Genomic DNA, 24,280 nt, shown 5'->3' on the forward strand with positions numbered 1-24,280 from the left:
CATACGGCGACACAGATTTGAAAATTATAAACGCATCGATTACCTATTGCGCCGCGCGACGTTCGGTTGAACCAGCCGCCTTCCGAACCCATTTTGTTTTCGTCCGAATTGATTGGCCGGTCGTCGTGGCGCAGTTCTCCGGTAATAAAACGTTCGGAGACGCGACGGAGGTATTCTTTACGGAACAAGTGAGGTATATGAGGGCTCCTCGCTGCTTGATTATCGCGTTCGGGAACCTGCTTTTGACGGTTGGAATGCCACCCTGTTTCTAGCTCGAACGGTGGGCCTCGTTTCACAATAAAAAACGAAACCGTGCACACGTAGCCGAGCAGAACGATCCTCGTGGATCGCTGCCTCGGATCTAGAAAGACTTTCGATCGTGGTGATCGATCGTCTTAGCTTTACTCCGTACTCGTCAAATCGAAGCGATTGCGACATTGTTGGAGAACGATCGATTTCCACGGCAAATCGAAAACACCAGAGCTTATTAAACTAAACGGACGTATTATTAGACCGTGGATTTTTGTGCAGAATAAAAATTGTCTAGTTCGACTGCGACGAATAAATGTTAAGTGGCGTGTAAAAGCGTTTGTCACGTACAGGCTCGTTTTCGTTTAAGCGTGCGTTATAGCTCCGCGTACGCGGCGATGCGCTTCCTCTGTCTTTTCGGAACACGACGCGATCGTTGGCGAATTTAGCTACTGATATCGCCGATACAGTGACTTTGGTATTTAATTTTTAGTCACTTAATTTTCAAGGAAATAATTGAAATAATTGAGCCCCGTGTCCAAGATTACTCGGCGTCCGAATGTTCGCCGGTCGACTTGCTTTTCTGAGATAATTTCGCTGGTCCAAGTAGCCTTGGTTTCGTCGAGGGCCCCGCACGCGAGAGAAAACCTGATTTTTCTGCAACGATGAGATCTCGCGCGAACCTAACGATCCCTTCTCGCCCAGCCTAGATGGCACAAGGACGTCTTCGAGACGTCACTAATCGGGCGGCTGGTTAACGTCTGAAAAAAGGCGTCTCAAAGACGTTCGTCCCAGGCGCCGTAAGACGTTCAGATATCAAATCGACGTAGAATCGACTTCTTTAAGACGTATCCAAGACGTCCAGTGTTTATTGGGAGTCGGGGCTCGGCGTTTCTTTCACATCGATTTTTGAGATGGGAATTTCGAAGTAATGGTGCACCAGTTTTCATTGTTCCCACATGTTTATGTAATAAAGCGTTTAATCTATAATAATCGGTTCAGATAGTCATCGTATGATTAAAAAAATAATGTAAAGATCGTAAACGTCGTTTCAAATTTCGACGAGGATTTTTCTGACAAGAGGAAGCCGCAGGACGATGGAAAGACCGAAGGAATTCGAGAAGAGAGTCCGAGCTTAATCGACAGACGGTAAACACCGTGTCCATCGATAAGAGGAAAAATTGATGCGTGCTCCGCCGAAAGGTGAAACATCCTCAATGTTTTTTCCACGTCGGATCGCGTGCGACTTCCTCCGATACTTTTGTTTTTTTTAATACAAACGCGCACCGCGTTGCTCGTCAACATCGCGCGTTCACCATCGCCGTTTTACGCGAGGATCAACGTTTTTCTGACGGCTCTCGCGCACATTTACGCGGGCACGTATCGGGCGCGTCCGTTTCATCTCGTCCCCGTCCATAAATCTACGGACGAAACAGGAGAGATACAGAAACAGATAAACGGATCATCCCGTTTCACGAAGGCGAAACGATCGATGATTTATTTGCGGGGTTCCGGCTTTATGCAAATCGGCAGAAACACGATCGAAACGAGCCCCGATAAAGATCGATGACGTCTTTCGCTTCGTCCACGAAATGACGTTACTCCGGTCTTTTTTTTTATTGTTCCCAGTTGTTGTAACCAACGCTCGGATCAGTCTGGAATTGTTTAACGATTCAACGCAGTGATTTGTACATTTATATCGTTGTTTAATATTTTTAATTGCATCGAATGCTAACGATCGTCGCAAATGTTCTTTGCAATGATTTCAAATGTAATTTTACACTCTATTTTTTTAATTAACAATTGTGATAAGAACGTCGAATAAGTCGAATATTAATATTCCAACTCGATATCGATAATCCGTTATTCGAAGTGCTTTCGATTACGAAACCACGAATTTGTTAGATTTCGGGTCGCCGGAGCATCGTTGTTCATTCATGAACAGAACGCGTCATTCGTTCGTCGTTAGTATTTTTTAAAAGATCAACGAACGCGTCGGTGCGTCCGTCTGCTGGCCAGTCTGGCGCGAATCCTGGGACGAAGACGTTCGCGCGTCGCGATCACGTGATCCCGATCGAGCCTCGATTTCGGAAATTTCGATTTTTCCGAAGAGAAAAATCTGTCGCGGCGCGTCGACGATCACCGGCGGTTCCGTATCGCGTCATGCACTATCTGCATGCGAGCGAGCCTGCGGCTGAAGCGAGACGAAAACTGTTGGACGTTGTCACTCAGCCGGCATCGGTATGGGGGGTTGCGGCCCGAGAAGCTGGTATAAAACAGAGTGAACACAAGACTCGGGCTCACTAATAACGAGATTAAGGGAGAGAGAGAGCGCGCAGTCAGCGAACGATATAAACGAATCGCGGGCTTCGTTGGCCAACCGTGGATACCTCCCCCTCCCCGACTTGCTCTAAGATCCCTCCCGACGCCTGACGTTTCGCATACGCGCGATTAGACGAATAAAGACATCTCTGCTCGTCCGCGGGAACACGATGGCAGTGTGAAAAAGTGTTGTTGACCGTTCGAGAAGTGTCATCCGGAGGATCGACTCGCGTGTTTTCCACTTCGAACGATACTTCAGCACCAGCCGACATTGCCCTCCGGTAAGTTGCCTATATCAGGCCTCGTTTCTCGCGTTCCCTCGGGATCGTCTCGATCCTCGCCGCGGTTTACCTCGACTCCGGTGTGGGCTTTTCCCAGCTTTCGAGAGCAACGTTTGCCGGAAATCCGCGAGCCTCCCACGTCCATGCGAATCGATTCAGCCGGGTTTTCCGAGATTTCCTTCGAGCAGATTATTCCGGGATGCTGGAGTCATTTAGTCGTTCGGCTCGAATTGTTAAAGACTTTTTTACTCGTTGACGACATTTTCGAATTTAAACTTCAAATTAGAGACTCTCGGATCTCGTGGAATATTAAAGACCTTCAGAATTTGTGCTGCGAAAATTCGAGCCTTATTAAATCATTTATTATTAAAAACTCTCGAAGCTTTATTTATGAAAAACATTCACCGTGTTATCGTATCAACGACTGTTAATATTTTCGCTGTATTAAAAGACTGCGAGCTAGAACTATAGAAGACATTTCCCACGCGTTCGCCCGTCGAACATCGACGCTTATTCCCAGCTGGAACTCGATTAAATATCTCGTTCGCTCGCACGGCAATAGGCAAAGACAACTTTTTTTTTTTCTTCGACCGTCGCGACGGAACAGAATCGCGAAGGCGGGGTGTCGGAAAAAACCGCGGAAAATTTCAGCATCGTCGTTCGCGGCGTTCGGCACGCGTGTCACGCGCCGCGCATCGCCATACTTACACGCGCTTTCTTTCGCTTTAGGCACCGATGTAAATGCGGGATGCTCACGTAATAAGTAATGACAAGACGCCGCCGTTCGATCGTTTATTGTTTGTGTCGAATACGTGTCGGTCCATCGGAAATCGCGCGCGCGATTTCGAGTGCACGTTCCCGCCGGCCGTGAATTCAACAATCTCGTGACGCAACACATGGTTGACGGTCTTGATAAAACTGACGCGGATCGTTCCGCTGTTAAAAAAGAAAAAACTCGAAAAGCCGTAATCGGAGCGCGCGATTTGATGGGAAACGTTCGCGAACGATTTGAAAATATCGTTGTTGAGCTGTCAATTTTTATTGTGTAAAAAATCTGAACGTTTGTTTAATGCGCTTCGATTGTGATAATTATCGCGATAATTTGTCAGCGAGTGCTGAATCGGTCGATTTGCTATAATAGTTGTTCGAACCGCGCGAGCATTGGACTAGCGCGGTGATCGCTTGTGCAGGCGTTGAAGTCTCCGGCAAAGGCGGCGCGTGTCTCCTCGATGCTCTATGATCTCGGCCGCTTCGGCGGCACGCGCGACGATTTTTGCCAGACCCACGGGACGCGACGTTATATTTATTATACACCGACAACTCCTTTGAAACACTGCAATTCAACCAGTAAAAATAGAAAGCAATCGAAGCAGTTAAAAAACGTCGCAATCTTTCAATTCTATTGATCCTATATATATCCTCTGCAATTCTATTCGCTAAATCGATGTTTCCTGATTTAAACGATGCACGAACAAACGTAATTTTCGATCAAAGAACATTGCAGCTGTTTAGTAAAAATCATTTTCGAACAACCTTAAGTCCGCTTAATTATATGCCGGAGAATATTTCAGCGATATGCCGAGTGACGTCTGTTTTAAATGAGCGTTTCTGCGATCGATGACAACAATATTTATTTTTTGCCACTCGCGCCGAAAGTAAACAAATTCCGCACAGACACTGCAAAATTATTCCATTGAGTTCACGATGGTTAATTTTGTCTTACACAATCTATGCTGCAATAATATTGCATACGCTATCGTATTAGATCACTCGATAACTTTATGCAGCTAGCTCTCATTTTTGTTAAACATTAGCCACGAAGTTGCGCATGTTTGCGAAGAATTTCTTTGTTAAATATTATAGTAAACGTCGCTGATGATATAAACGAATAGCTGCTCTTAATCTGAGATGAGTCAACCCTCGAAGGGTCGAACAGTAAATAAAAATCTATTCACAATTTTTATTTCCAACGTTCAGTCTAGTTTGCTATAGATTATGTACGTTAATCTACGAACAGTTTCTCATCTGGTTTGTGCAACGAGATAGCAATTTGCATCCTATCCGCGACTGTTATAAATATCAGCGGGCTCAAAAGATCTGTAATAAGGATGCTGAATGTTTAAATCATCGTTTTCCAGTAGCAGAAGTATTATCCTCGACGCATTAATTAATCCGAGAATAATTTCCGCGTCTAGACCGGAAAAATAATCGCCGGCGAGTCGAAACGAGTTCAACGCTTAGCATATATATATACATATGTACTAAACTTATCCGCCATCTTGCTCGCTTCCATCGCGAGCAACGCGACCAATAACGCACGCCTATATTCTTTTATTGGTTCACGGCGCGCATCGGAGCGAATCCCCCGGTGGCCGCGAAGGCGGATAAATAAATAATTCATCGCCAACGTCTGACATAAAGGTTTTCCCCGGAAAAAGTTGTCGCGCGGGAACGCGCCGCGTGTTCGCATTACGTTGTGTTGCGCGTGCAACGCCGGGCGCGGGGGTGGTTGCCCGCTATTAACATTGTAAATTCTCTCTGGTTAACACGTCCGCGACAAAGATCCACGTTGACGCGAAAACGTCATCGCATCCTCGCGCGGTGAGTCACGCCGTTTTTCGTTGAGTCGTCGTCGCGTTTTATGAAACGAGAAATGAAAAAGAAAAATGGTCCGAACGGGGGATTCCCAGAAACCGAGATCCGTAAAAATGTGGCCGAACCGGGGACCCAGCCGGGGACCGCTTCGATTGCTATGCAAATTCCTTAACTAACGTCTTCGGCAAACTGTTGTCGGTCTTTTGAACGCCTCGACGGAGTTAACCGGGGGAGGGGAATAACAACGGACGGCGTCCCGAAATCGGCCGACGTACGCCGCGATCGTTTTAGCGGTCCTTTACCGTTCTCTTAGCGCCTTTTTACAATCTTTCTACGATCTCTTAATGTTTTCTCAGCAGTCTTTTAGTGCTTCTTTCAACGCCCTGTTTGTACACTCTTAGCATTTTCTTTCAGAGTTCTTTCGGTATTTTTGTCAGCGGTTTTTTTAGTATTTTTGTCAGCGTTTCTTTTTTTAGTATTCTTGTTAGCGTTCATTCAGTATTTTTCCGCTTTCCTTCGGCGTTCGTTTTTACATATTATTATCAAGATATATTTATTCCGTTTATATCACGTCCTTAGGCCGCTATAATCAATGCTAAACGAACTCTAAGTGAATCGGATCCTCTCGAAGACCCCCTATCTTATCTCACAGTTCATCACAGAGTTCGCGTTGAAATTGCAAGCGGCGAAACCGAACCGTGCGAACGCGACAATTCGAACATAGTTATTATCCCGGGAAGCGAATTCACGCTTTCACCGAGCTAATTGCAAACGTTAACGGAGGATGCCACATCGCTATACGAACGCGGTGACGAGCCGTACAGAATCCCATAGCGCATTATTTCACGAGGCAACGTATTCGAATTCTTGACAAACAACTGTCAATTTATAAAACATTCAATGATGCTCACCAGCCGACACATAGTAGCCCGAGACCACGCGTTTTCATTGTACAGAGGACGGCGTTACGTTTAACAAATTGAACAACGTGAACCGTGTGTGTGACTCAGCCTGATTTTTTTTTCGCCGGCCAAGCAATTACAAACGTAACCGCGCCGTCGCACGATGCCATTAGTGTAATTGGTTCGCGGATTATGATTTACTGCCGGGTTAAAAAGTTCGTTAATAAGTCACCGACTGACGAGGCGGCTATTAAATACAAATGTCAGCTGTTAAACAGTACATTTTATCGAATCAACGCAAATCCTCGTTCGATGGAGTTCGTCGCTGTTTTGTAATTCCGTGGAAAAACGGCGCGGCCATTTTGGATCGGAAATATATTGTTAATAGATCTAGTTTTTTTTTTATAGTTGGTCGAGAATGTCAGGCGTTATGTTGAGATTCCTAGAGAAAGCTCGAGAACCGATGTTCTCGTAGATCAAGGCTCGCCCCCCCTCCCCGTTCGAGCGCGCCTAACCGATGAAAGAGTTTCGTGGATTTTCACGGGTCACCGCCGTTTGACACCGTCTATTTGTACAATTTTTATTTTTATTTCACCGGCGCGAGCAAACACGCCGGCTTTTTGTCTCGCGTCGCTCGCGAATATTCAAACAATTCGCAGCCGTGAAAAGCGTCGATTGTGCCCGCGATGGGACGAGACATCGAGTGAGATCATTGATGTTATTGGTAGGCCATGGGCGTGCGCAAATAGTACAAAGCAGCTTTACTATTAATTACTATTAATCAGACACTTATTTCAATTTTAAATAACTTTATAGAGTCGTAACGATTTTTCTTACAAATATATGGTGTCCGTTGTCCGGCTATCACCATGAGAAGCATTTCTCGTCGTAGCAATAATTATGAAATCGTGGCAAGAACGAACCGGTGAAACGCGAAATTAACAAGTCTCCTTTGAGTTGATAACATTTGAAAATTTGATATACAGAAATTTTGTATTTCATTGAAAAGTCTGGCAATTGTATATAAATTCTATGGAGATGTAAAAATGCGAATACGTTCACCAAAACGTATACATATGTATGTTCTATAAAATTAAATACACATTTTATAAAATCGTAGATATTCATCCCGTGACGAAGACACGAAACAAGGTTAATCGTAAATGCGACAATTATTTCTTACGTGCCGGCAAGAACAAGACATTACCAAACCAACCGGTCATTCTAATTCGCTTGTCAAGTCCGCCGCTAATCTTCTTATCCGATTCAATCTCTCCCGCGACTATATAAATTTGCCTATAAATTCGTGCGTCATTCTCGGGCTCGGTGTGTCGCGTCTGTCACGGTGAAATTAATTAAATTGCATTACAGTTTCGTCGTCGAACGGCAGGCCTCCAAAAACACCGACGTATTAATAGCTCGGTTAACAGTTAAACTGTTCGTCGCGTCTCTAAATCTCGGCGACGCTTGTTCACGAAGAAAAATGAAGAAAAGAAAGAACGTGACAGCTTCGCGATAAGATTAGAACGAATGCGACACAACGCGGAGGGACTGACCCATTACTGGCTCGTTCTACTTGCTACGGCGAACTCCATAAAAATTTTAATCGATTATGTTATACGACAATATTTGTAGTCATAAAGAAACGACATCAGAAGACGTAAAATGTTGTAAATGAATGAACAGTTGCGGTACAGCGTGTTCTTGATATTTTAAGATGACTTGAAAATAAAAATTGCCGGAAATCGGTGGGACGTCGAATGCGAAAATATTAATTTGCAACGTCCCCGCGCGGTCGATAACACGCCACCTTTTTGTTGATCGCAGGGCCGCGGCCTTGCAAGGGTAGCCAGTTTAACCACTTGGGCTATAAAGACGTGCCAAGCATGTCGATGATGCTTTTGTTCTGTAATCGTCGTCGACGCGTAAGTCGCCGTCGATAATCGAAACTGGCTCGACATCTACCGCACAGAAATAGATTATTAATTAACCCGTTGCGCTGTGACTCCTTTCACGCTCCGTTAATTAGTCCTTAATACTATCCTTGATAGAACCAAATAATTTTCATTTCTTCTATTGTCTTTCTTTACTTCTGTTTCTAGACTTTGATAACAGAAGGATTCAATTTTATTTCGATTTAGAAGAAATTTCAAAACTTTTACAGAATCTTTATCGCGAGTATGACTCGTTATCATAGTGCAAAGGGTTAATTAATAAAATTCCCTAAGAGATCCTAGTAACGCGCTCAAGGTGCTGCCTAACCCCTTGCACTATAGTCCGATCAGGTTGAAGTTGATCCACCATCATCCGTGCTTCTCTGTTGCAGGTACACACCGGCAAGAAGTCGAGAAACGAGAATCGCAGCGAGGCGACAAGTCAAACGAATCTGGTCGCAACCATGAAATTCCCGATACCGCTGCAACAATTCAAAAGTGAGTCAACAACGATCGCTTGAACTTATTTTATTTACTGATCTATTTTTTTAAATATTATAATTAATTGTTCGTTGATCAACAATACTCGCGTAAAGTATGGAATAAAATATATGGTATAGCTCTTCCTATACGAATGGGTCATTCATCGAGGGCGTATTTTGGCTTTTATCCCAAGTTTTTAGCAATTTGTGCCAAATCTTTGCTTTCATCATTTACGCCCATCCGAGCGAAAGGGTTAAATTCGCTCTACAAAACAAAAATCGTTCGAACACTTTGAATTTCACGCGCGACGACGGCAGCCAGAAATAAAGCGAGCAAGAAGCTTATCTTTCGAATCGGTTCTCGCCTAAGAGGATCAAATCTCGAGTGCCGAGGTCCGAGCTGCTGCGCCTCGGCCGCGGATATTTAGGCCAAACCTGTATACCGGTCAGAGATCTCGTTCGAGCAAAACGAGAAAGAAAGAAGGGCTGCCTGGAAATTGCCTTGGGAATCCCCGGTAACCTCGGTAGAACCGGAACGAACGACTCCACGCGCAAAAAGGCTGAGGTCGAGATCGAGTGGGCCAAGTTCTTTGGTTGCGCGATGTACAGGGTGTTCCAAAAGATTCCAAGCGACTTGCGATCTCGAAACGGGGGTTCCCGAAATTGCTCGAAGTAACTTTGCCATTCGCCTCGTGGCAGTCCGCCTCTCATTGGTCAATGTTTCTCGTTAATAAATCGTTAACGAGATTTCCGAGGAAATTTCTGTAAAGAAAAAGAGTTGCTTTGAATGACCTCGGGAACCTTTTAAAAAATATATTTGATTTATTATCGAGCTTAATATTTCACGCTGCGTTGATCAGCACTTACTTATCCTTGATATTATAATAAAAGGACCAGACAATTTTTCTTCCCTTTATCGTCTTTATGTACTATTGTTTCTAAGCTTTGATAAAAGAAGAATTTATTTTCATTTCAATGTAGAAGAAATTCATAATATTTAATAGATCTTGTATGGAACCTATCTGTTGTAATAGCGCAAGGAACGAGCCTGACTAATAACAGTACAAGGGGTTAATTTATAATGCCCCGATTATTCCCCCGTAAAAATATCCTACATGCAAAAAAATCCACGGTAGCAGGGAAACGATAAAATAATGGACTGCTAATCGACACGCTTAACGCATTAACACCGACCGCGTTTTGTTTGTCGTGACGAATCTCGGTTCGCGCGCGCGTCTCTCGACGTTTCCGTTTCCGCGGATCGTCGTTCCTGCATAGTTCACGGAAAACGATTATTCATTTTGCGGCAATAACAAGAGAAAGAGAGAGAGAGAGAGAGAGGGAGAGAGGAAGTCCCCGGGTGGAATCAAGGTGCGATCCTCTAACGCGTTGCACGCCGACGACGTGCGGAAAAGTGTAACGTCAATCAGTCCGACAGGTTGTTTGGGATGTCAAGCTGTCTACAGTTACGAACGGCGAACCATTTTTTACACGGAACAATTATACTTAACCGTTTCCCCGACGGCGTGTACGCGGGAATTTGAATTACAAAACCGTCCGATAAATCGCAAGCGCCTAATGGGGAAAAAGAGAGAAAAAACGGACGGTGTCGCATCGATTGCGTGGACACGGTAAAAAGAAAAGCTCCGTCGCGGCACGACGGGGAACAGGTAAACACGCACTTAATCGTTTCTGCGCGCGGTACCATAAAGCCCCGTTGGGCATAACCCCGTCATCGAGCGGATGACGCTCGCGGTTCTCCGTTCGGGATCATCTGTTTTCTCACCTCTCTTTTTCTTTTTTTCCGCGAACGTTCACAGCCGACCAATTAGCCACTTAGCGTACGGCGATGCGCGGGAACCCAGTCACACCGTATAATTGGCCGCATCCTTCGTTTCTCGCTTGCCATTCAATTCGTTAACACGAAAACTCTCTATCGGCGACACGAGAGCTCCTTCGCTTCTCTTTGAGAAATGAATCAACCTAGAGATAACCCCCGACACTATAAATAAATTGTCTCGATGCGCGCGTACGGCAGCGCGGCTACTATTCGGTTGAATTAATGTTTTTTTTTTTTTTAATTAAGATAGCCATCGTCTAAGCTCGCTGCAATTTCTCGTCGTTTGCGCAATCTGCTTTCTTCGGATTTCTTACGACTGTCTATCGAGCACCGACGCGAGATTTACGCGAGCTACGATTACGAAGATAAATCATCACATAATACTAATCGGAATGTTTAATGGATCGTAGCTGATGGATGGGGGCTCGTAAATAATGTCACTTATGGTTTCCTCGTTCTTGAATGAATGAATCGCGGAGGATGGTTTCTTCTACGGCAGATGATTCCAAGCGAATTTCCAACGAGATTTTGTGAATAAGAATTGTCGATAAATTACTGATACGCGGTGATGAATCTCGAATGCCGGCGAGGTCGTGTGTAGTAAAAGGACGTACGGGGAGGCATCGGTATCAATAAATTTCGTAATTGTTACCGGTCCGGTCCGAGATCCTCGGCCGGGGGGGACGGGTCCGACAGCAGGTGGAATTCACGGAGCTGGTTTCGTAATCGGAGCCCGCAACAAATTCTGGCGATGCTCGGGGACTCCGGGAACCTATACGCGATGATCGCCGGGGTTTGCCGGCCGATTACATTGCTTATTAACATACTTTCGGTCGTAAACAAGCCGGCCAAGGAAGCTGTCGTAACCGTTTAAAGGTCTCGGTCATCGAGCACCGCCGGTTACATGGCCAGATACAGAGCAGACTAAACAAATCAATAACCAACCTTGAAATTCAAGCTGGAATCTTCTATTTTATCATCGTAATCGCCGATTTTAGATACAGTGTAACCTCGCCGTTGTAACCCTTTAAACACGAAGCCACGGTTGGTCTATTAACAATGCCGAACTTTGACAAAATGCACAGAACTTGGAAAATTTTTCTCGGACACGCCGTTTCGATAGAAATAAAGTTCGATTCTTCCCCTTTAATTTAAAAAAAATTAATCCAAGCTGCGATTTTTTTTCGCGGAGTTACAGATCTTCGAAGTGACCCTGTTAAACGCGACGTCTGATCTCGTGGCGGAAATACAAGGGTCGCTTCGAAGTGTTGTAACTTCGCGAAAAAAAAATCGTAGCCCAGTTTCGTTTTCACCAAATTAAAGAAGAAGATTCGAACTTAATTACAGTGTAAACGGCGTTTCCGAGAAAAATTTTCGCAGGTCCGTGCATTTTGTCAAAGGTGAGCATTTTTAGTAGGCCTCGTGCAAAGTGTTACAGAAATGGTGCTCGCGTTTAAAAGATTACAGCAATGAAAACGCACACGAACTTAAAATCGAGAGATACTGTCTTAAAGTAGAGATTTCAAGCTTCAATTTCAAAAAAGAGTCATCATCCTACGATGATTTTTCCCGGAATTATCGTCGGTCGAAGTCGGCCGGAGCAGTATATGCAATCCGGCGGTTTCGGTGAAAAAAATGCATAAAATCCGTAGCCGATTTACGAGCGCCACCGCAACACCATTAATCGTGCGAGAGGCGTTGCGTAAGAACTTTCGAAAAACGTGCTCGGCCGAGAGCGTGTTAAGTAAAGGAAGTCGGATGTGCGCGCGGCTTCCTGATCTTGACCTCAAGCAGCGAGTCTGTGATCTCGTCGCGAAACGATCGCCAGCAAATTGCCAGCCAATTATCCTTTTCATTCGCAACCGACCGGCTCAATAAAGAAATCAACCCGTCCTTCTCGCTCGTTGGAGATAAGTATGCACTTTCAGTCCACGCGTTTCGAATTCCACGCCTCGCTATCGGCTTCTTATCTGGACAATATAATAGCCGATCGCGCGCGGTACCCTTCGCACAAACGTGAAACATTGCCTCATTATCGCTGTTTTATTGCCGAAACGCTATCACTCTATTACTTAATCTTCTTTGCGAAACTGTGTTCATAATTTCGCGTTCAGAAGTTTATGTAACTCGTGCAAATAAATAACAATAATTGGCTGAAAACAACGCAGAGCAGCGCTGTTACATTTTTTAAATAATAAAAAGATTCGATTCTGATTTTGCTAACTATTATTAGTAAAATTATAAAGCTGTATTATATAGAACTATGTGAATTATATAACTTTAATTATTAAATGCTACGTAGCGTGGAGTTGAACTTCGTGAACCGCGTGTTAAGATACAAGATTCGCATGATTTACGATGCCGTGGCGCGCGACGGCCGCGTTAAATAATCCATCGATTAATCATGAATGGAAACTGTTTTACGAGCGACGCTCTTAAAATTTATAGTTATTCAGTGACCATCCAATAAATTCAATCGGCCGCTTCTATTACCACGGACATTACGCACTGGCGGCATTTACATATCGCTGGCTTGTTTGTACACCGCCGGTTTCGCGGCAAATTACACAGCGATCGTCGCCGTTCGCATCACATTCCGAGCATCCGTTTCCCGTCTACGTTTTCCGCGACAATCGTCTTGCGAACAACACCGTTGTAACCGCGCAATCGTCTACTTAAGAGCAAACAACATTTTTCTCTTTCGTCCATTTCCGACGGATTTGTTCTTCGAACAGCGATCGCTTACTCGGAACCGCGCCGCAATTTCCGATCGGTCGGCGGTCTCTTTAGAAACATCGACAAACCTGGTTAGAATCATCTCGACAAAGAATAGGTACACTTCCGCGATACGAATGATCTGTTCAAACAGGCATCGTCAAACACAGCATTCCTATACGACAGTTCCAAAGCGTGCTTTGGCGCGACATCGCTGCGCTCCGCGAGAAAATCATCGCAGGATGATGACTCTTTTTTTTAAATTGAAGCTTGAAGTCTCCACTTGAAGGCAGTGTTTCTCGATTTCATGTTCGATGCGTTGTTGCTGCTGTAACCCTTCCAATGCGAGCGCCATTTCTGTAACACTTTGCACGAGAGGCCTATTAAAAATGATCAACTTTGACAAAATGCACGGATCTTGGAAAATTTTTCTCGGAAACGCCGTTTGCGCTGGAATTAAGTTCGAATCTTCTTCTTTAATTTGGTGAAAACGAAACTGGGCTGCGATTTTTTCTCGCGAAGTTACAACACTTCGAAGCGACCCTTGTATTTCCGCCACGAAATCAGGCCTCGCGTTAACAGGATTACTTCGAAGAGCTGTAACTTCGCGAGAAAAAATCGCAGCTTGGATTCTTTTTTTTTTTAATTCAAGGGGAAGAATCGAACTTTATTTCTATCGAAACGGCGTGTCCGAGAAAAATTTTTCAGAGTTCGTGGATTTTTTTGAACTTGCCCATTTCCAATACGACTATACCGACTTGTTCGCTTGCGATACGGTCTCGCATTTAAAAAATTGCAGTGATTAGGATAACTGAAACATAAAATAGAGGGACATTATCTTAAAACAGAGACTTCAAGTTTCAATTTAAAAAAAAAGAGTCATGGTTGTATAATAATTTTCCTCGAAGCCATCGCCGGTCTTTGGCCAATTTCCACCCAAAGTTCGATGCTCCAATTTTCGCGGTCCATTCGTTCCGTGCCAGAATCTCACATCGCCAACAAACAACCAACACTTTAGCCAGGCTGCAACAAAACAGCTACTCATTTCCAATACTACGAACCCTTCTCCGAATCCCCGCGGCGAGCGAGCCAGTCGCATTAACATTAAATCTGCAATACGGAAGCAAAGCGGGACAGTTGTTTGCGACATCCCCGCCGTTGTGTTCGCGAGACAAAAAGGCGTCCGGCGTTGTCCCGCTCTAATTAGGTAGAACCGTATAATATCTGAAACAATGGCAATTAGCATGATCGCGGTTGCGTTTGTCGACCGATATCCCCCGCGTTGCGTCGAGAAACAAACGAACCAGCAGCGGTCGGCGAACACGTGTCGCGACTTTATTACCACCTGGAAGGCGAAGAGCAGAGAGACAGCCGGACGTATTGTAATGAGACCGCGTGCGGCATCGGCTTCCGGCACCGCCATTAGAATATTATTGCATCCGATAATGGTCGCTCGTCAACGCGCGAGAAAAAAAAGGCGGCGATGCGAGGATGCGAAAAGACGCAAGAGATTCGAGCAAAAAACGCGAATTCCGTTTGTCGATCGACGCTTCTGTATTTACTAATTAACGCGACCGTGTTTAATGGACCAAAGGACCGTGTTTAATGCATAAAAAAAGAAATTACAAACGTTCGATCGTGAACGACGATTGCACCGCGCGCAATGTAATCCTGATGTCAATATTCTAATACTTTTTTATACCAGCAGAGAATTATATATTTTCCGTCAGATCGTGACGCGAGAGAAAAAGCTGAACGAATTTTCAAAGAATTTTCCGAATCTATTAAACAGCTGTTTTCTATCGTATATTGCAATCGGACGCACCAATTGTTTTCCACGAAGTCCTGCGATCCGTTAATTATAGTCGATTGATTAAACTATTGATTTGTCTGGGCGCGTCGAGAGACGTGAAAACTTCTACAACCGATGCCGTAAGGAATGAAAAAGCAGGTGCTAAAGGTTAACGCTGAACCGTGCCGTGTCTTCGGGCACCGGTAGTTACCCGTCCACTACGCGCGACGTATAATAATGTTTAGACTTACGACGAGTGTTCCCGGTAGGCAGAATAATAAATCAGGGAACAAAACGGAAAACTAATTGATGCTGAAGAGAAAAAAAAACGAATCGGAAGCGTTTCGCTCGCCGACATCTTGTCTTCTATAAATAAACGCTGTCGGGCAACTTGTTAGTATTATAACCAACTCGCACAAATGATCGTAGTTTTTTGTCCGTCGGTTGTCTTTTTTGTCCCGATAGAAATGCTTTGCGTAAATGCCATTATTATTCGTTGCTCGATAAACAACGCTTCCCTCCGCGAATAATTTATTCTAATGAAACATTGTAAATTGGCTGTGAAAATGTTTCTCTTCGATGCGAAAATTTTGCCGAAGCACTATACGCGGCTGTTTTATTTGATTTGATTTTTAATTTATTCCGTTTATCGAGCGGATAACTCGGAAACGAAGAAATTCACGGAACGAGTTTTAAACGAACCAATAAAACCATTCGCGGCGTGAATCGCCGCGAAAGGCGGACGAGGGTTCAATGTTGAAACCGTAAGCGTTCGATACGAGCTTAATGAGACTGCGTAACATATGTTTCACCGGATCGTTAAATAATGTTGAGCGAAGAGTAACATCGTAGTGGATACGCGAAACGGCAATGGAACAAAAGGCCGTAAATGTACCGGCGAAATTCCGGACAATGTTACGGCACGATTGCAAACGAGCGGTGATTTATTAGGATATAATCATTAACTGCCAATATATTTGTTAAAACCATAAAAAACATTTAAATGCAAAAATCATTTCTGTAACACTTTGTGAGAGGCCTTTGTCCTACTAAAAATGGGCAACTTTGGAAAAATGCACAGACTTTGAAAAATTTTTCTCGGACACGCCGTTTCCAGTGAAATTAAGTTCGATCTTTCCCCTTTAATTTCATAAAAAAGAAACTGGACTGCGATTTTTTTACGCGGAGTTACAGCACTTCGAAGATACCCCGTTAATGCAAGCACTCGTTTTTATGTCAGAAATGGAAGGGGTCACTTTAAAGTGCTGTAACTTCGCGAAAAAAAATCGTAGCTTCGATTCGTTTTCTTTAAATTAAAGGGGAAGATTCGAAGTTTATTTCTATGAAAGCGGCATGTCCGAAAAAAATTTTTCAAAGTCTGTGCATTTTTTCAAACTTGGTCCATTTGCGATACGACCACACGACTCGGTCACGACCTCGCATTTAAATGGTTGCAATCGCGAGGATGAGTGAAACCTGAAATAAAGGAAACTATATTAAAACAGAGACTTCGAGCTTTAATTTAAAAAAAGAGTCATCGTTCTACGACGATTTTCCGCGAAGTTATCGTCGATCAAAGTTGGCCAACTTTCATCCAGAATTCTCCTATAATTTTTGCGGTGTGTTCTACAAATAGGTATCGTGTTAGTTAACCGGTCGATTACCAATAATTAAAACCAGGTCGCGCGTAATTTACCACGTGATTGGTAATTCCGTGGATAATCGTCGCGAACAGCCGAAACCGTTGAGAAACGAGCACGGCGCGACCAACGAAAGATTGCGTTCGAAGGAGGAAAACGATTGGAGGAAAATAAGACGGTCATTAAGATTGTCCTTAGACCGAACACGACTGACACGGTCGTTAAAGAACGATTAAGGCGCACGACCAATGAAAGTCGAAGGGTACGGGCGCCGCGAAAGAAGCGACGAGCCGAGGCGGGGCGACATTATTACGGTGACCCTCGTGGAGGGTCGGTTTTTCTCTCGCGGCAGAAATCGGTGAATTCGTTTCGCAAACTGGTCTTCATTAATTGCTATTTCACGAATCCGCGGGACGGTATTCGAGTCAAGGCGAGCCGGATTTCTGTGAATCACATTACATGCGTATTCGTAGAACATGATTGACGCCCGTCAATAACGGTCACACCTTGAGATCTAGACACCTTTTACCCTACCACTGAAAACTCGACGTATTCGTTGTCCCAAATATTTCCGTCCTACACGCGGCGCCTTTCGAAACGGAATCGATTCGTTCCTTGTTCGATTAAATCGCTTGCAGTTCGTTCAGACCAGATAGTTTCAATTACCATAAAACATTTTGCAAAAATGTTGTAACAACAAGGAGAATAAAGAAATTTTCCCTAAGCAGAGAAAAATATTCGTATAGATCGCATCGAAGTCTACGTTTTTATTGTTTGAGACTCTTAAAAAATCTAGGATTTTTGTTATCCATATTCCAAATTATTTAAATTAATATCTATAAAAACTGTTTTAGTGTTTCTAAATGGGAGCGATCAGCGCAGAGAAATTAAGAAGGAATTAGCAAAAAGGCGATCGAATTTTCTCTGATATCGTTATCGCGCTACGTAATAAAATAATTGCTCCAGCTAATCGCGGTTTTAGAAACAAATTTCCCAGTCACTGTAATAGTCGACCAGTGTCTCTAGCAGCAGTGGAACAAATTCAATACTGCCGGATCGATCGCGAACAAGTTATTCCGTTTTTAAAAGCTGGCCCCCGATCACTTTTCGCGAGCCACCGCGTGTGTGTCCGGCGATCGACAAGGTCGTGCGCCGATCCGCGTTTCCGGCGATACCGTAATTGGATATCTCTGTTCGAATTCCTCTCCTCTTTCTTTTTCTTTCCCGTTGGCAATGGCGAGACCGCGTCCGCGCGAAAAAACGGTAATGGGTTCGGTAGGTGTCACGCGATTTGACAAGGGAACGCCGCTCCGTCGACCTTCTAAAGCTGCAACCTTTTAGCGGATTATAGGTCGACGAAGATATTTAATGCGCGCTCACCTGTCCCTAGGTCGAAAGTGGCCGACACGTGTCACCGGATCCGGATAAGGCACCGGCTGAAATGCAGTTTCGGTTGCGCGATCGGACGAAAACGTTTCGCGCCCTTCCCGGCGAAAAGGAAACAATCGACGGCGAAGAACTGTCTCGAAAAATCAATGTTCCAAAAGAGTGATCCGAAAAAATGTCCCGATAAATTACCTAATAATTAATAATAGGAATAATTTCCTCTAATAATATTAATCATTTCCCAAGTTCGGATTTACAATTGCTTATCTGACTCTACCATGGATCATGTGAACATCCGGCGACTTCCCCGGCCACTTTTTTCGCATCGACTATTCCGCGAGCTATAAAAAGCCATGGAATTGTAAAAAAAACAGCGCTCAGGATAATTTATCGGACTCCTTCAAAAATATCTTGGAACGGTACAACTTCTACTAAAAATAACGAAAACGATAACTCGTTAAGGTCAAGGCGGCGACACGAATTCCTGCGATGTCTCCTTATCTCGTGGATTCGAAACTCTTCCGTGTTCTTTCGTCTCTCGCGCATGTATAAATCAACAAATGAATGAATAGTTAAATAAATTAATGTATAAATAAATTAATTAATGAATAGATAAATAAATTATTGTATAAATAAATTAATTGATGAATAGATAAATAAATTAATCTATAAATAAATTAATTAATGAATAGATAAATGAATGAATATATATAGATCTTAGCGTACAGCAGCTCGAAAGGCGATTTCGTGCGGCACGATCGTCGGACGATGCACAAAAACCGACAGCGATCGGATGCGCATAAATTAATTTGAGGAATGTTCGGCGCATTTTACCTGATCCGTGACATCGCTAATTATCCCGGTATAAATGTTCGAATACATTATGGACGTGGACGAGGAAGTATCTAGACGGTCTGCTTGAATATTCAGCGTGTCGCGACGCGAAATTAGGAACGATGAAAAAAGGGTTCGGTTGCGTCGACGATGCGTCGCAGCCGCGGCCATTTTTTTGCGTGATTTAGACGAGGTTAACTATTCTCGGAAACTGCGTTACAATTGCTTTAAAACCAACGACGACGCCCCGATCTCGAAATTATCGCGCGCAACAACGACTTGTTTTGCGCTGTAAGAGTGAAAAATTAGAATATCGCAGAAATTTAATAATAAAACGTACGATCGTCGGAAACAACCGCGAGAGGCTATTCTCGACTTAGGAGAAGTCGCCCCGGCAGCGTCGATGGATCCATCGATCGCGAATGGCTGTCGCTGTTGCCCGCGGCTCTCGATAGAAAGAATCGATGGAGCGAAACGATTAGCAAGCGATTAATAAAGCGCGCGGCGATTGGTCGACGGCCGACTGCTAATTCATCAAGATCAACTGTGCTCCGCCAAGGTGCCGGACGAGTTTCCAACGGAGACGACGACGACGTCGACGGCGACGATAAATTCTCTAGGACTGCAGCAATGCCGCGACCTCACGTCTTCGCGCGAGTTACGCGCGTTCTGGTTTCCATCGATTCAGCAACTTCGCAGACTAAACAGATCCAGAGAAAAAGAAAAACTTACAACTTTTACCAACGTGCTTTACGATACGGGGATATGCAAAAGCGGCCGCGATTACGCAGAGCGACGACGCGCACGGAATAAGAAACTCCGGATCGCGATCGATGCCGCGCGATATCCGTTTCGCTATATTTTCCGGGGAGAATCGTCCCTCTAATTACGATCGGATACCATTTATTAGCGGTACAGATTTACTGGTTTTTGTAATATTCAAATGAACAATTCCAAGAGCTGCTCGTTAGACAGTAATCACATTTTATATAATATGTAGCAGCGCAGACTATTATTAGCATACATTAAATTATTTATAGTATAATCGTATATTTAGTAGGGAGAATTTCAATTGTGGTGTGTATAGTATGTGCTTGCTTGGTCTCGAAGGTATTGATTTACCAATAACGAGTAATATTCATCCTAATGGGAATAGAATTATCCCAGAGCCAATGATGAGTCATAATGATCATAATAATTGTAACAATCATAATCATTGTCGATAGAAACAGACAATTTAATATGTAACAGCAAGACGCGCTATATTATGTTAATTTCGGAATAAACAACAAAGATTTCGCCATTATCTTGTCCACGATTCCCGACTAGAAAGTTCTGCGTTCCGATTATGCAACGTGAGTTTTCTTAGAACCAATTTTTCCCGACGAATAACGCAAGAAGAACGTTTACGTCGAAAAGTCCTTACGCTCGCGCGCACGATAACGGATCGTTAGAAACGCAACGAGACGAACGGCGTCACGTGTAAACACGAAATGAAAATCGTGCGCAAACTTCGAGCACGTGTTCTCTCCTAAGGCCGCAACGTATTTCTTATATAAAGAACGAATCTGTTGCGAGTGTCGTATCGATGAATTCGACGCAGTTTGCATGATTAATCGACCGAGGAAATGATCGCTAAGAATCAACAAGGAATCGATAGAAAATCGCTAGAAAAATTCCGCTAAGTCGATCGAAGAAAAATATCAAATCTCACGCTAACTGACACTGAAAATTAAAATCTCATCGTTCTTGCATTTTTTGTTCTACAATCTTTGTTTTCTCATTTTGTTGCAGAATGCATCATTTTATTCGTGTCCGGCGCCATTTCCACGATCCTAGCCTTCGCCATCTACAAGATCAACCCCGCGCTAAGGATATTTGACTTCGTAAGTGACAGCAAGTTGTCAAGAACAAGCTAATTTGTTCTCAGTAATCATAACGAAATTCGGAATAAATTCTATTTTCCAAACATACGATTGTTTCAGACGGTGGATATGAGACCGAACTCCCTGGCTTTCAATTTATGGAAGAAACCAACCATAGACGTGTTCTTCAAAGTCTATATATTTAATATTACCAATGCGGAGGCGTTTCTCAATGGCGAAGAGAAGTTGAAGCTCCAAGAGGTCGGACCATACGTCTACCAGTGAGTACCGAACGTGACACCTAATTAATGCTAACGAAATTGTTTAACGAGTCTCTTAGATTCGACGAGTGTCTACCGTATTTGCTTGTACCGTATTAATATTTGCTGTTTTGTTCGCATGTTTAAGAGCAAGTTCAAGTTCTGTTTAATCTCAGGTTCAAGTTCCATTTAATACCCCCCTTTTCTGTCAAACTCTCAACGTCCAACGATGCAACGTTTGCATCAACGTTTGCGCAACAATTGCAGCACATCGAAACAGTTGCAACACGTCGAAACGGCCGCGATTTTCTTTCGTTTGTTGACCACCGACGGCGTCTCGTTTCAGGGAGATACTGGAGAATCAAAATATCACGTGGCACGCGAACAAAACGATATCGTACATCCCGAAGAGGACGGTAAAGTACGTGCCAGAGATGTCTAACGGTGATCCGACGACCGACATGGTGCGCGTGCCGAACATACCGATGCTGGTGAGTGAAAGCGCATTAGTGATTTAATCGCACAATCGATCGATCAATCAATTAATTGACAGAGTAATTCCTGCTTCCACGAGCGAGACGTATAACAGCACAGCCATAATTAGTCGCGCGATTTTTTTATCGTGACGCGATAACCGGATCAAACGTGTCCTTTGCTTCGCGGTAATATGCAACATTAATATAATTCCATCGCAAAATTTCTCTTTGCGACAAACATTTCTTTAAATGCGATGCAAAACAGCGACAAGAGATTCGCGATAAATTAAGAAAAATTTGCGACCAGTACCGTCGTTAGAAACGCTGGTCGACCGATAAAATCCGCAGATCATCGCTGTCTTGTACCTTAAAACGCAAGAACTATGAATAACTAACTAATTTTCCCGGCCGATCGATTACGTTCGTCGCGACTCATGCATATACCGATTCTAAACAGAAGCGTTGCCGCGACAGCATGATTGCCGTGCGCGCGGTCCAAAGAAACGTGAAAACTGGCCGTCCATTAACGGGCATTAGCGTCCTCAAAAAACCGTCGGCGATTAAGCAAAATCGCGAAGACTATGTTCTTACATGAGTATAATATACCTCTCGCGTATTTATTAACGATGACACTTTGATCAGCGGCCTGTCCGCGGCAGCGCTCGTTATACCTGTGTCGTAACAGATACTGCGACGATTACGGGCAGATCTTTGCATACCGCGGTTCGCGACCATTTTCCTTTTTTTTCTTCTCTCTCCTGCGAATGGTATAATACCGAACGTTTTTCTTCTCGTCTTGTTTGTCAATTTCGCCGATCCCGGTGAAAAAAAAACGGTCAGGCATCGGACGTAATCGACCGAGCCGTAATTGATCAACGATTTACGGGCGAGAACGTCGTTCTCGCGAACGAGTCGGTGGAATCTCTTCGGTTGATAATTGAACGCGGTGACAAGCGACAGACACCTTTTTCACTCGCGATCAATTATCCGCAGGTGCGACGAGGTTACCTGAATTTTGCTGGAGACGTCGGGACGCCGTTGTTTTTCTTCGTACCCCTCGCGATCGAACGGTGACTCTTCGACACCGTTATTAAAAATTGTTGCATCGCGTTACGAAATAATTAGACACTGAAATAAAAAAAAGGAATAAAGACACTGAAAGCTGGTCGTGGTTTGATTACGGTGTTCCTAGTTTACCGAATTGTCATCGATGGGTCATGGTGTTATGGTTTAATAGACGGGATAGTCTCTATTGTGATCCGTGAACGTACACGGTCTATTTATAATCGAACCGTTGAACGGTGTGCAGCACGTTGAGCCCGATAATTCCGTTCGCAGGGACTCTCGTCGACGTTGCACGACGCTGGAATGTTCGTCAATATACCGTGGATCAGCCTGATCAACGTGATGAACAGCAAAGCGATCCTGCACATATCCGTCCACGAATATCTATGGGGCTACGAGGACAGGCTGATACATTTCGCGAGCACCGTCGTACCGAGTTTCATCGACTTCCCGAAATTCGGTCTGCTCGACAGGGTGAGTACCACATTTCCTTAAAAAAAAAAACTTTTTAGAAACCAACCAGAATAAATTTATAAACGATAGATTTACATAAATTCTTTCTACGGTTCGCGTCCGGCGATTTTAGCACTGAAACGCGTAAAAATCGTGGTTCAATAACAAGAGTATTCTGGTACCAATCATAGTAATTATCTTTCATCTCGCAACACCGGATAAAAATAGTCGAGAGGAGGCGACAAGTTTGCTTTGTTAACTAAGAACCGCGCAACTCATTGAGTAAAGAAAGAATCGTTCGGCTTGTCCTGTTGCCGGTCATAAACGTTTCTCGATTGTCTCCTGCGATACATGGAAGATCGTAAAACGCGATGAACTTGATTTTAGCGAAGGATAGTTCCAAGAAAATTTACATTCACAGTCGATGGAAACGATAACTATTTTTTTTAGCTATGCGATTTATACGAAGTGTACTGTTTAGCGTATCTTGCTCAAATTAAGTACTAATTAATGTCTCTTGATTGCCGACACGTCTATTACTAATATTTCTATTCGAGGCTTCCGTTAATTGCTGTTTCACTTACAAAATAAAAGCCCTATTAAAATGCAATAATCGTGCGACTGTAATTATCATGAAATTGTGCAGCTCGTAGTGCGAGTTCGTGTTAATTCCTCTCCTCGGTACATTATTTGTCGAAATAACGATTTGTTTGCGGCGATTCGCGCGTTCGCCGTATTAGAAAAACGACTTGAAAATATAGAGAGACTATACGTGGAAGTTTTTTGCATGCGACGAGCTCATGCAATTTGCGACATATTCATCATTAGTCGCCACTATTGACAACGAGAACAACCTGACAGTTTCGTTTACACGCGAGTCGATTACATTGTGGAGACTTCTGCGGACCGCTGTGGACGCGGCTGAACCACTGATTTCGCGTGCGTTAACCTGTTGCACTATGATGTCGTTGCTACACGAGCTGCGTCGATTAACTCGTTAATAAATCTTTGGACATTTATGCGCACGTCTGCTTTGTGTCTGAAACACTATCGTCGACTATGTTCGCAGTCTTCGTAACAAGCACTATATATTACTATCTTTTTTTATATGTGTTATTACGGTCTTATGATATATTATTATTTTGTATTATATTTATTTTTTATTTGAATAATGTATCAAGGCATTCCG

The 24,280-nt window shown here is 43.7% G+C and overlaps 1 protein-coding gene and 1 long non-coding RNA gene across 4 annotated transcripts in view; one reads left to right on the plus strand and one right to left on the minus strand.

The window, feature by feature from the left end:
* Positions 1-2,536: 2,536 nt before the first annotated feature.
* Positions 2,537-24,280, plus strand: part of LOC144477373 (scavenger receptor class B member 1) — a 30,747-nt gene continuing 9,003 nt past the window's right edge. The window contains exons 1-6 of one of the 2 annotated variants that reach the window (XM_078195099.1): positions 2,537-2,852; positions 8,676-8,781; positions 20,767-20,858; positions 20,958-21,118; positions 21,444-21,588; positions 22,912-23,112. In XM_078195099.1, coding sequence (XP_078051225.1) covers positions 8,748-8,781; positions 20,767-20,858; positions 20,958-21,118; positions 21,444-21,588; positions 22,912-23,112 — 633 coding nt within the window. In that variant the 5' untranslated portion in view covers positions 2,537-2,852; positions 8,676-8,747. Of the gene's footprint in view, positions 2,853-8,207; positions 8,275-8,675; positions 8,782-20,766; positions 20,859-20,957; positions 21,119-21,443; positions 21,589-22,911; positions 23,113-24,280 lie in introns of those variants that run through there. The other variant, XM_078195098.1, reaches the window with a different exon arrangement.
* LOC144477374 (uncharacterized) lies at positions 8,804-23,092 on the minus strand. Of its 2 annotated transcripts, none has more exons than XR_013495187.1 (3): positions 22,771-23,092; positions 22,582-22,701; positions 8,804-9,527 (listed from the first exon to the last, which is right to left on the minus strand). It is a non-coding gene; the product is annotated as an uncharacterized LOC144477374 (long non-coding RNA). The 2 variants fall into 2 exon arrangements; XR_013495186.1 differs by lacking the exon at positions 8,804-9,527 and adding an exon at positions 14,276-14,430.

This window comes from Augochlora pura, chromosome 11 (assembly GCF_028453695.1).
Source record: "Augochlora pura isolate Apur16 chromosome 11, APUR_v2.2.1, whole genome shotgun sequence".
Classification (NCBI taxonomy): domain Eukaryota; kingdom Metazoa; phylum Arthropoda; class Insecta; order Hymenoptera; family Halictidae; genus Augochlora; species Augochlora pura.